The 12,024-nt window shown below is 40.0% G+C and overlaps 1 protein-coding gene across 1 annotated transcript in view; it reads left to right on the top strand.

The window, feature by feature from the left end:
• The window catches only part of ITPRID1 (ITPR interacting domain containing 1), a 262,177-nt gene that overhangs the window by 209,823 nt on the left and 40,330 nt on the right, over positions 1–12,024 (top strand). Inside the window, exons 9-11 of the mRNA XM_040433939.1 lie at positions 3,019–3,095; positions 4,920–6,110; positions 8,073–8,200. Coding sequence (XP_040289873.1) covers positions 3,019–3,095; positions 4,920–6,110; positions 8,073–8,200 — 1,396 coding nt within the window. The remainder of the gene's footprint in view (positions 1–3,018; positions 3,096–4,919; positions 6,111–8,072; positions 8,201–12,024) is intronic.

The following is a 12,024-nucleotide window of genomic DNA, read 5'->3' as shown; positions in this document are numbered from 1 at the left end:
GAGGGGGGGCGGGGGGGCGCACACTGGCCAACAATGATAATACAATAGAGGGGGGGCCGGGGGCCGCACACTGGCCACCAATGATAAAACAATAGAGGGGGGGGCGGGGATGGGGGCCGCACACTGGCCACCAATGATATTCAAACTGGGGAGGGAGGGGGGTCTGCCCCCTGCTGCCTGGCAGCCCCTGATCTCTTACAGGAGGCTATGATATGAACAATTAACCCCTCAGGTGCAGCACCTGAGGGGCTAATTGTGCGGATCACAGCCCCCTGTAAGAGATCGGGTGCTGCCAGGCAGCAGGGGGCAGTCATGTACACAGTTCGTAGTATATTCTAACTAGAAGCGTCCCCATCACTATGGGAACGCCTCTGTGTTAGAATATACTGTCGGATATGAGTTTCACGATCTAACTCATATCCGACAGTATATTCTAACATAGAGGCGTTCCCATGGTGATGGGGACGCTTCAAGTTAAAATATACCATCGGATTGGAGAAAACTCTGATACGATGGTATAATAGGGACTCCTGACTTTACATTGAAAGTCAATGGGGGACGGATCCGTTTGAAATTGCACCATATTGTGTCAACATCAAACGGATCCGTCCCCATTGACTTGCATTGTAATTCAGGACGGATCCATTTGGCTCCGCATGGCCAGGCGGACACCAAAACGACTTTTTTTTCATGTCCGTGGATCCTCCAAAAATCAAGGAAGACCCACGGATGAAAAAACGGTCACGGATCACGGACCAACAGAACCCTCGTTTTGCGGACCGTGAAAAAATACGGTCGTGTGCATGAGGCCTTAATAATTGTGGTGCGTCTATGCAGGTCTGTTTGCAGTGGAGCTGGTATAGAATTAAGGTATACTATACGCCAGCTATGCCCGGTGCCACACTACCCACTCTTTCATAGGGAGATGGAATGGAAATTGATGTATCAGTGGATAACAGCCACTTCAGCTTGCAGGAGTTACCCTTTATGCCTCTGGCGCCACACACGGGAATATGGATTTCTTAGGGTACTTTCACTCTAGCGTTTTTGTTTTCCGGTATTGAGTTCCGTCACAGGGGCTCAATACCGGAAAAAAAATGATCAGTTTTATCCTAGTGCATTCTGAATGGAGAACATTCCGTTCAGTATGCATCAGGATGCATCAGTTCCGTTTTTACGTCTCTTACGTTTTTTTGGCTGGAAAAAATACTGCAGCATGCTGCAGTTTTCTCTCCGGCCCAAAACCCTGAACACTTGCCGGAATGCCAGATCCGGCATTAATTTCCATGCCATGCCATTTCCATTGAAATGCATTAATGCCGGATCCGGCCCCAAGTGTTCTGGCAAAACGGATCCGGTTTTGCGGTCTGCGCATGCGTAGACCTTTAAAAATGAGAAAAAAATAAATACCGGATCCGTTTTTTCCGGATGACAACCGGAAAGACGCATCCGGTATTGCAATGCATTTGTGAAACGGATCGGCATCGGGATCCGTCTCACAAATGCATCAGTTTGCGTCCATAATCCTCTGCCGGAATCCTCTGCCGCAAGTGTGAAAGTACCCTTACCAAGTGCCTTACCACTGGTAGAGCACAAGGTAGATTATTTTACCTTGTGATGGAAACTGAGTTCCATTCTTTGCTGCCTTAGCTGTACCCTGGGTGGACACTTTTGAACATATATGGTAGTTTGTGGTACATGTTATACAGCATATTAGCAAGGATATGCCTGAAAGCTTGGTTTGCATAATGCAGGTTTCAAAATGCTTGTATATACAATAGTTAGATGGTAATGATGTATTAGTAGAGGCTAATGGTATGCCCACTGTGTTAACTGGTCATTAGTCATATGAACCTACAATAAATCTCTGTTATATACTTATATGCAATGTATCTATCTAAAGCAACAAAAAGTATATAGATGTAAATATATTTACTTGTACCATTGACAGTGTACAGCAGTAACTACAGCTGTCAGATGTTCCATATAAATGTATACTTTCAGCATTGATAGAAATGTGGTCTTCTATCGCCACCAAGTGGACATTGTATAGTATGGCATGGTAATATTTAATGGCTGTCCAGTATTGATTAAGCAGATTAATTTATTCTCTCTAAACACCTGGGGAGGTCATCCTTTATACATACATATTAGTATATACATAATTTACATATGCAAGATGTGTCCTTTTTTATCTTTCCTCTTGGCTCAAAATAGGCCAATATAAGTAGTGTGATGTTTACATTACTGACAAAGCTGGTCATTTCACATTGTTCAACTGCTCATTATATATATATATATATATATATATATATATATATATATATATAATTCATTTGTATATTTCATATGTATATTTCAAGACATTAATTATCTATAATAGTGCTCCAAATATTCATCGGTAGGCCTTAATCTTATGCCTTTCATAACTCTGAACATTTTATCAATCTAGCTAAGACTTCCTGTTCTGTAGTAATCACATTTTAGCAGTCATCTCTTCATCAATGATGGATAACACATCTATTATATAAGCTTGTAACACAGGATTCAACATAAACAATAGATGATGTCTCATCTCCTCCTCCTTAATGATTGCTGTATACAATAGGTGATGTCATACAGCTCATCTCCTCTTCCCTGCATTGATTGCTATAGAGGTCACAAAGGATGTCTACGGCACTCTCTCTTAGAAATCAAGAGTTGCCTGCAGGCACCATTTTCCTATGTCCATAGGACTGCTGGAGAGAATACATTACGTCTCATCAAGATGGCCACCCCCATCATCACAATCAGAATGAAAAAAAAATCTACCATCAGAAAATAAAAACTGATGAAAAAAAATTATTTAATGAATATGTTTGGTGAACAATTTGGTGATACATTGCCATTAAAGCTAATCTCCAGCTGTTTTCGTATATTACACTGTATTTGCAAAAGAATAAAAAATAATATATATATATATATATATATATATATATATATATAAAATCTCATCAGTGTTTGATATATGTTTTATAGAGATGACCAGAACAAATAGCTGCCAGTCTGACAGTAGCGGATTTCAAGAAGAACCTCCAGAGCCTTTACCTTTACAGGTAAATCATATTTTTATTCATAAGAATCTGGTTGCTATTTATTGACAGAACCTAAAGATATTCTATTTCTTTACTAAGCTCCTTTTATACCTTTTGCAGGGATACTCCTATTGCAGACCTATATAAGCTGTTAGAGGCTGATCATTTGTAGTAGGAATTTATAAATAAATGTGTAACCATGTAATACATAGTCATATTTAGTCCTCCAGAGCAGACACCACTTTTAACTATGGCTCATTGAAGTTGATACTGGAACCCCTTTTAAGATGTCTGTGAAGGTTCTCATTTATCCAGGTCATGGTATATCTGTAAAGAATAAATCAAGGTAACTGGACTTACTGTAGATTTCTTGAAAACGTTTCACTCGTTCTTCCAACGAGCTTTCTCAATTCTGAGTGACTGTACAAGAATTCTCTGGGAATAAATATGTAATTGAATCAACATCTGGTAATTATACCCAGCATGGGGTCAGAGGTCATTATACCCAGCATGGGGTCATGCTGGGTATAATGACCTCTGACCCTATGCTGGGTATAATTACCAGATGTTGATTCAGTTACATATTTATTCCCAGAGAATTCTTGTACAGTCACTCAGAATTGAGAAAGCTCGTTGGAAGAACGAGTGAAACGTTTTCAAGAAATCTACAGTAAGTCCAGTTGCCTTGATTTACCCTTCTGAGATGTCCCCATACAGTACCTAATAGGCTATATGGAAAGAGATACAACCCCTTTAAGGCTTCCTATACATGATGCAACATCGGCAGTAGGTTCCACATGTGGCTAAGGGTGGGTTCACATCACATTTTTCCTGTACGTTTAACGTATACAAAAAACGTATACTTTAAACTGAGGCCTCAGACTGATGCCATACAGTGGCATCTGTTCACTGTAGAGTTCCATTGTAAAAAAAAAAAAAAATACACAATTTTTTACTATTGTAAAAAAAAGTATACTTTTTTTTTTTTTGCTGGATCATGCATGATACAAGACCATGTACGTCAAACGGAGGTATAAAACGTGATGTGAACCCACCCTAGCCACCAATTGCTGGGCTGCAGCTGTATTTGCCAAGGCACTCTTGTATATACTATGTGAAACAAATATCATGAACAGATGCCAGACGACAATTACAGGTGAGCCCTACAATTAGCGATGAGCTGCATATGATCCATATTGCATACAGGCAGCCAAAGAAAAGAGTTAACACTGTGACAATACATTTTTACGCATTGTTGATTTTTTCTTTCTTTGTCTATCATTAGATAGTATGTATTGTTTTAATAACTAGTTAATCTAATACCCAATATTTTATTAGTGCCACTAATAGTCATTGAATTTCTGATTTGTTGAATATGAACAGTGAAACTGACATTTAGAAAATGAGGAAACATTGACACTTATGCCCTGTAAATTACTGAGTGCTGCAGAGATAGGGGGCAGGATATCCTCTTCTCTGTGTGCAGTGTATGGGAAACATAGCAGCTACTGCCACCTACTAGTTCAGGGAAAATTGACAACTAGAGATGAAGCCTGCAAGAATTGCAGAAAACTGGAAAAAAAAATAAGATACAAGTCATATAATGACCAGATATAGTGTTTCTCATTATGTTCACGTACATGATAGCTTATTCTGAAAAGTCACCTGAAATGTAAGATATGCATTAAGGGTTCCCTAGTGTCTACTGCATATGGCTAGATAAAAATGTACTTCTGGAGTTATTGATATAAAGCATTAATAGCAATCAGTAGTGCAGTCTTTTCATAGATGATATTCATTTGAAGTCCGTGCTTTAGGTATTTGTCTATATTTTTTGTCCTGCAGAATCTTCATGAAAGTTCAGACAGTAATGATAGCCAGACTACTCTCAGGGAAAAAGCTGATTTCTCTATCTTTCATGCTGAAAGCGAAGAATATAATGTCAGTCACATCACTGAACCATTGGAGTCATGTGAAAATATTCCGATAAGTAGACTTAAGACAAAGAAAGAAAAGTATAAGTCGTCAATGAACACTGAAAACAGTGATGAAATCTTTCAGAGTTTTGATAGTCAGACTGATATTGATGATAAACACATTATACAAGAAATTCAAAGTCAAGAGCCAACACCAGGAGATACAGAAAATGAAGCACATGCAAAAAGTGACGACTGTCTGCTATCACATGAAATGGATGGTTCAGCCAGCGAGTATCAAGTACTGTCCCCAGAGGTTCCTTCAGAAGTTGACTTCCCAATTTATGTCACACATTTTTTCAGTGATACTAGGCAAAGTACCCTTGAATCCCTTGCTGAGATAAATGATCGTCTAATGCCAGACTTCTCTGAAGAATGTGTAAGTGATCTACAAAAGAATGACTTTGACAGGGATTCATTTGCAGATGATGAGTGTTCAGTAGAGTTGTCCAACCTAAAAAGGACACCATCTCCCACAACTGATTTACATAGCTTCAGTTTCAAAGTCCATACTCCAGATGGATCAGTAGATTACTCCGATGAGGAAGTAAATACTAGCTACCAAGACAAAAAAAGCACATTTCAAACGGAATTAAACACAAATATTTACAAGTCAGTTACCATTCAGATGTCATCAAAGTGGTTACAAGATACCAATGATGGACCAAATAGACCTAATAATTTATATAACACAAATACTAACAAAAGTGAAGTGCATGCTTTGTTACAGTGCAGTACAGAGCAAAAGGAAGCCTATAGTCAGACTGATGGGTGGTGGAATGAATGCTGTACTAACAATCACTGTTCACATCAACGGAGCTGCTGTATCACAGAATCATTGTCATTTGATACTGCTCTCTGGCCCCCACATCATTCTCCACATTTACCAATGAACACTCATTTCTGTCATTGCTGTCACTGCCATTACTGCTGTATTCCACGAAGCGCAACAAGGTGCAGGCACAATGTATCCACAAGGCCATCTGCTAACATCAACCTTGAGAAAGAGTTATCCGATACTCTGAAGTTATTGAGGGAGTCATTAATCACTATATCACTGGTATGTATCATTTAAATCTCATCCATCAAATGATGCTACTATATCTGTCACCTGTAAATGTCCAGTTATATTTACTGTGGACATATGTCATTATTTGAACATTTTTTATATTAACATAAAAAGCATGTTATAGATTAGAAAGAAGTGCACCTCCCATCTTAAAGGGAACTTGTTAAAGTGTGTATGTAGTCTTGTGTAGAACAGGAGGAGCTGGGCATATGGAGTTTTGTAGGAAAACTTATATATAACTTGAATGTTATTCATTGAAATCCCTGCTCTTTGTGTGCTTCCAATGATAGGACTGTCCACTGGACTCCCAAGCATAGCATTACCAGGGATGTAAATTAATAAAATGCATGCTATACTGAAACTTTATCCTTAAAATTACATATTAATCTGCAGCAACCTGGCAAGGAGGCATATGGGGAGGAGGATTGAAATGGTAGTGTAAGGATAGTGGTATTACTAATGGTGGCAACCACCCTGCTCTCATGCTCCATGGGCCATGCAGTGAGAAATAGGGGGGTTAATGTTCCTCCAGGGTACATCCTGATCTCCTGTCTAAAAGAAGGTGGGGTGCCCTTGGTGTTGCTGGTGGTGAGGAACAGAGAAACTGAGGAACAGAGAAACAGTGTTACTGGTACAGTTCTTGAACAGTTACAGTGTTACTGAAGCCGAATTACTATGTTTATTGAAGGAGCTCCTATCTGATAGACCAACACAAAGTATCTGTGAAGTGAAAAGAAAATTATACATGATTTAAAAAAAATATATAAATAAAAATCTGAAAAGTGTGGCATGCATTTGTATTCAGCTTCTTGTACTCTGATACCCCTAAATAAAAAACAGTTTGACCAATTGCCTTCAAAAGTGACCTAATTAGTAAATTATTTTTAGTATAACTACAGCTGTTCTAGGAAGGCCTCAGAGGTTTGTTTAATAACATCAAGCAGCATCATGAAAACCAAGGAACACACCAGAAAGGTCAGGGATAAAGTTGTGGAGAAGTGTGAAGCAGGATTGAGTTATAAAAAAAAAATATCTCAAGCTCTGAACATCTGACAGAGAGCACTGTTCAATCCATTATTCGAAAGTGGAAGGAGTATGGCACAACTGCTAACTTACCAAGACATGGTCGTCCACCTAAACTGACAGCCCAGGCAACGTGAGCACTAATTAGAGAAGCAGCCAAAAGGCCCATGGTTACTCTGGACGAGCTGTAGAGATCTACAGCTCACAAATGGGAGAATCTGTCCACAGGACAACTGTTAGTCATGTATTCCACAAATTTGGCCTTTATGGAAGAGTGGCAAGAAGAAAACCATTTTTGAAAGAAGTCCCTTTAACAGTTTGCCACAAGCCCTGTAGTAAACACAGCAAGCATGTGGAAGAATGTGCTCCGCTATTTGTGGCGGAAAACTAATGCTGCACATCACCCTGAACACACCTATCCCCACCGTGAAACATCATGGTGGCAGCATCATGCTGTGGGGATGCTTTTGTTCAGGGACAGGGAAGCTGGTCAGAGTTGATGGATGTATCATTTTCTTTTCACGTCACACATACTTGCTACTTTGTGTTGGTCTATCGCATAAAATCCCAATGAAATATATTTAAGTTTGTGAGTGTAACGTGGAAAACAGTGGAAAAATTCAAGGGGTATGAATAAATTTTCAACGCATTGTATCTGTTGGTCAAAAAGACACAATTTGTCATATACTTAGCCACTAGTTCTATAGGAATATGGGCATATATATGTTGGGAAATTTTCCCAGCATATACATCAACAGTGTTTATTACATTGTGTACTGTAAACACAGCATAAAATCAGGTTGCTTAGCTCTCAGTTAACTCTTGGCTTTGAAAAGTATTAGCTCAAGAGGGTTTAGTTGCCTAAAACCAAAATACATTTTATTAACACATTATTCAGAATTTTCCCAAAAATATTTTTATCCTGAACAGAATACAGACCAGGATGTGGAAAACATGAAAAGAGCATGTCAGAAATATCGGGGGACGCTAATAGAAGTCGAACAATGTATGTCCGAACAGCAAGCTGGATGCTACCCTTATTTTTCAAGGGAAGAAAGGTACAATTTATTTTCCTAACATTTCTTAAATACTATTTAGTTTTATAGTATAAACTCATCATAATATATAGTTTTGTAATATAAATGCATTGAAACACAGAGCAGTTTCTAACTTGACTGCGATATCACGTCACAAAAGCCATGAAAATCTATTGAAAATTTTTATTACGTCTTGCCAGTTTACCTAATGGGGTTGTCTCAGTTCAGCAAGTTGCATTTATTATGTAGATGAAGTTGATTCAAGCCACTTACTAATGTATTGCTATTGTCCATATTGCTTAGTTTGTTGGCTAGACTAAATTTCCATAACATTATACAAATCTTGTTTCCATGCTTAAGACCATCCTTCAATCCAGCATTGGTGGCCGTGCTTGCACACTATAGAAAAAAGCACTGGCCTCTCTGGTGGCCGTGTGTAATATGTCTCCAAATATAAAATATTTATGTATCAAAAATGTATCAACCTGATTTGGTAATCCTCTCCAAATCTAGTGTATGCTTATTTGGAGTAAAGAACACCAGGATTCAACAAGAGTTATATAAAAAATGAATAATGCGATTTATTTTCAGTCTTCATAAGAGTTGATTACTTACAGAAATAGTTTAGGAAGAGTCTTAATCTATTGTCCATAAGTGAATGTTGGTAGTCCTTGAAGTATCATTGTTGAAGGTCAGGAATCCTCTTCTCTAGGCTTCATGTGTCTTCATCTCTATCCATCGTAAAACAACCCCCAACAGAGTGTGAGAGTGAGTGTAAGAAAACCACCCCTTGTCTGTCCCTGTCAGTCATTTATACCATAGATACAGGCGTGTCTTTACTAATGTATGGGCTTATACATTGTTATATATGGTAAACTTCAAATATAGTTCTTGACGTTACCATACAGACCTCCCATTGCCAAGTGTATTACTATAAATGGTGTGTAATGTAATACATACTTTATATTAAATATCAATTAATATTATATCACATATTATTTAACACTGTGACCATAGGAGCACACATAGGCTATAGTGTGCAAGCACGACCACCAATGCTGGATTAAAGTGTGGTCGTAACCATGGAAACAAATAGTGTATATATTGTGATGGAAAAATGAGTCTGGCCAAAAAGAAAGCAATATGGAAAACCACTTTAAAGAGGCTGTCTCACTTCAGTAAATAGCGTTTATCATGTAGAGAAAGTTAATACAAGGCACTTGCTAATGTATTATTTTCCATATTGCTTTCTTTGCTGGCTGGATTCATTGTTCCATCATATTATACAATCACGGTGGCCTTGCTTGCACAGTAGAGGAAAAAAACACTAGCCTAGGTCTGCTAACATGCTACTGGCCACCAAAGAAGCTAGTGTTTTTTCTTATACTGTGCAAGCACGACCACCACTGATGGATTGAAGGGTGGTCGTAAGCATGGAAATGAGCAGTGTATAATGAGATGGAAAAATTAATCAAGCCAGCAAAAGAGGCAATATGGACAATCACAGTACATTAGTAAGTGCATTGTATTAACTTTTTCTAGATGCTGAAATGAGACAACACCTTTTAAATGTCAGGATAAGAATTGCTGCATTGATATGCTGTATGGCAGTGGATTTTCAAGAAGAAAGATGTGGTTTTTGTGACATGGCAATAATAATGCTGGTTTGTTCTATACACTGCTACAAAATGTAAAAGAACACCTTATACTCAGGGTGGCCCACACAAAGGTTTTCCGCCTCCGATATGTCCAAATCAAACCGCCTAATATTAACTCTGTCTTAGTTGTCCATAACAACCAATCAGAGCTCAGTTTTCATTTTTTCACAGGTATGTAAGAATTGAAAGCTGAGCACTGATTGGTTGCTATGGGCAATTAAGACTGATATTCAGTTCAATAAAAGTGGCATATTGTGTCCGAAAGATGGTGTTCTCCCTCGAACAGCAAATAGTGATTGTGGAAGGCTACGTGCGAAGCGGATCAATTAACCCCTTCCCGACACATAGAAGTTAATGCGTTCCCGCATCTTGATGTAATAGTACATCATGGTTAACTTCGGTCACCGCTCTGCATCGCGCAGTGAACGGAATCAGATGGCTGCTCTAATCGGCAGGCAGCCATCCTAGCTGAGGTCGAGCAGAAGTTTGTGATCGCTGCGATTGGCCTGGTTAGTAGAGACCAGCCCTTTGCAGCGCCGGCAACGGTATGGTGCTGCAGGTGGGCTTGGCTAGAGGTGTGAGGGGCTGATTACATCAGCCCATGTCACCTACTAGGTCAAGGATGTACACCAGACACTGGTGTCCCCTCCCAGTGCTGCGATTGGCTGGAACAACTCTTCAGCCAATGGCAGCGCTATTCTACAAATATATATTAGTTAATTTTAGTTAGTACTAATTTAGATTTTTTAACCCACACACGTGCCATCTACGTGTGTGGGTCCTGCACCTGCTGGGCGCCGGTTAGTACTGTCAATTACCATATATATATATATATATATATATATATATATATATAGTTTTAGAAAAGGTCTCAGCAGTCTAGGACGTACCGTTCCTGGGATATTCCCAAAAAATGCATTAGCCAATAGAAGCTTGGTCACATGACCCTTATCAGCCAATAGAAGCTCTCAGGTCCTTCAGCCTCCACAAACAGTTTTACTTCAGGTTTCCATAACAACCCAGCCATTTATCTTCACTGATGTAGATGAGCTTTAAAGGAAATCTGTCACCAGGATAATTGCTATTGCACTAAAGCCATGGCCTAATAGCACTTAGTACCTTATTTCTAGATGTGCCTTTGTTCCAGCAATAGATGTTTTTATCCTCTGAAAATCCAGTTTATTTGGTATGCAAATGAGCCAGTAAGGTGCGTCACTCTTGCAGGAAGGAGCCCAGACATGCCCCCTGCCACAATGTGTCCACCCTCAAAAGACGAACTTAAAACCCCGCCGCCAGGTCCCGCTAAGCCACACTTAGATCTGGTTAGGCCCCTCCCACTCCTGAGCCAACGCGGATTGAAAAAATGAAGGTAAAAATCTACTTCTGTCAGCTGCATGGGTGGGAGGGAGGGTGACTTTCTCCCTGCAGCTTACACTCACTTAGGCTCCACTACACTTAGGCTCGATTCAGACGTCCGTAGTGCATTGCGGATACGAAAATTGCGGATCCACAATACACCCAGCCGACACCCCCATAGAAATGCCTATTCTTGTCCACAATTGCGAACAAGAATAGGACATGCTCTATTTTTTTCCTTAGCTGCAGACTGGAAGATCGGGGCCGCGCTCCGGAAATACAGATGCGGACAGCACACTGTGTGCTGTCCGCATCTCTTCCGACCCCATAGAGGATGAATAGGTCCGCACCTGTTCCGCAAAATTGCGAACCGGATGCGGATCCATTCTACGGACGTGTGAATGGACCCCTAGAGTGAGCTGTTCAAAAGGACACGCCCCCTATCCGGTTAGGCCACTCCCCCTCCCACTCAGCCGACAGAGATAAAAAAAAATGAAGTTAAAAATCAACTACTAGGTCCCGCTAAGTCACACCCATATATGGTTAGGCCACGCCCCCTCCACTCCTTAGCCGACAGGGATTTAAAAAATTAAGGTAAAAATAAGCTTCTGTCAGCTGCAGGGGTGGGAGGGAGGGTGACTTTCTCCCTGCAGATCACACTCAGACAGCACAGTGCTGCTTTCTTAGAGTGAGCTGTTCAAAAGGACACGCCTCCGATCCAGTAAAGGCCACTGTTAAGGGGCGGGCCCCTGTGGAGGTCACTCTCAAGGGGGTGGTATGCTCTGAAAGTCACTGTTAAAGGAGAAGGCTGCTGTAAAGGTCAAAGTTAAT

The sequence above is a fragment of the Bufo bufo genome, chromosome 5 (assembly GCF_905171765.1).
Source record: "Bufo bufo chromosome 5, aBufBuf1.1, whole genome shotgun sequence".
In the NCBI taxonomy this organism is placed as follows: Eukaryota; Metazoa; Chordata; class Amphibia; order Anura; family Bufonidae; genus Bufo; species Bufo bufo.
The sequence above is the reverse complement of the archived record's forward strand: the minus strand, read 5'-3'. Positions and strand labels throughout refer to the sequence as shown.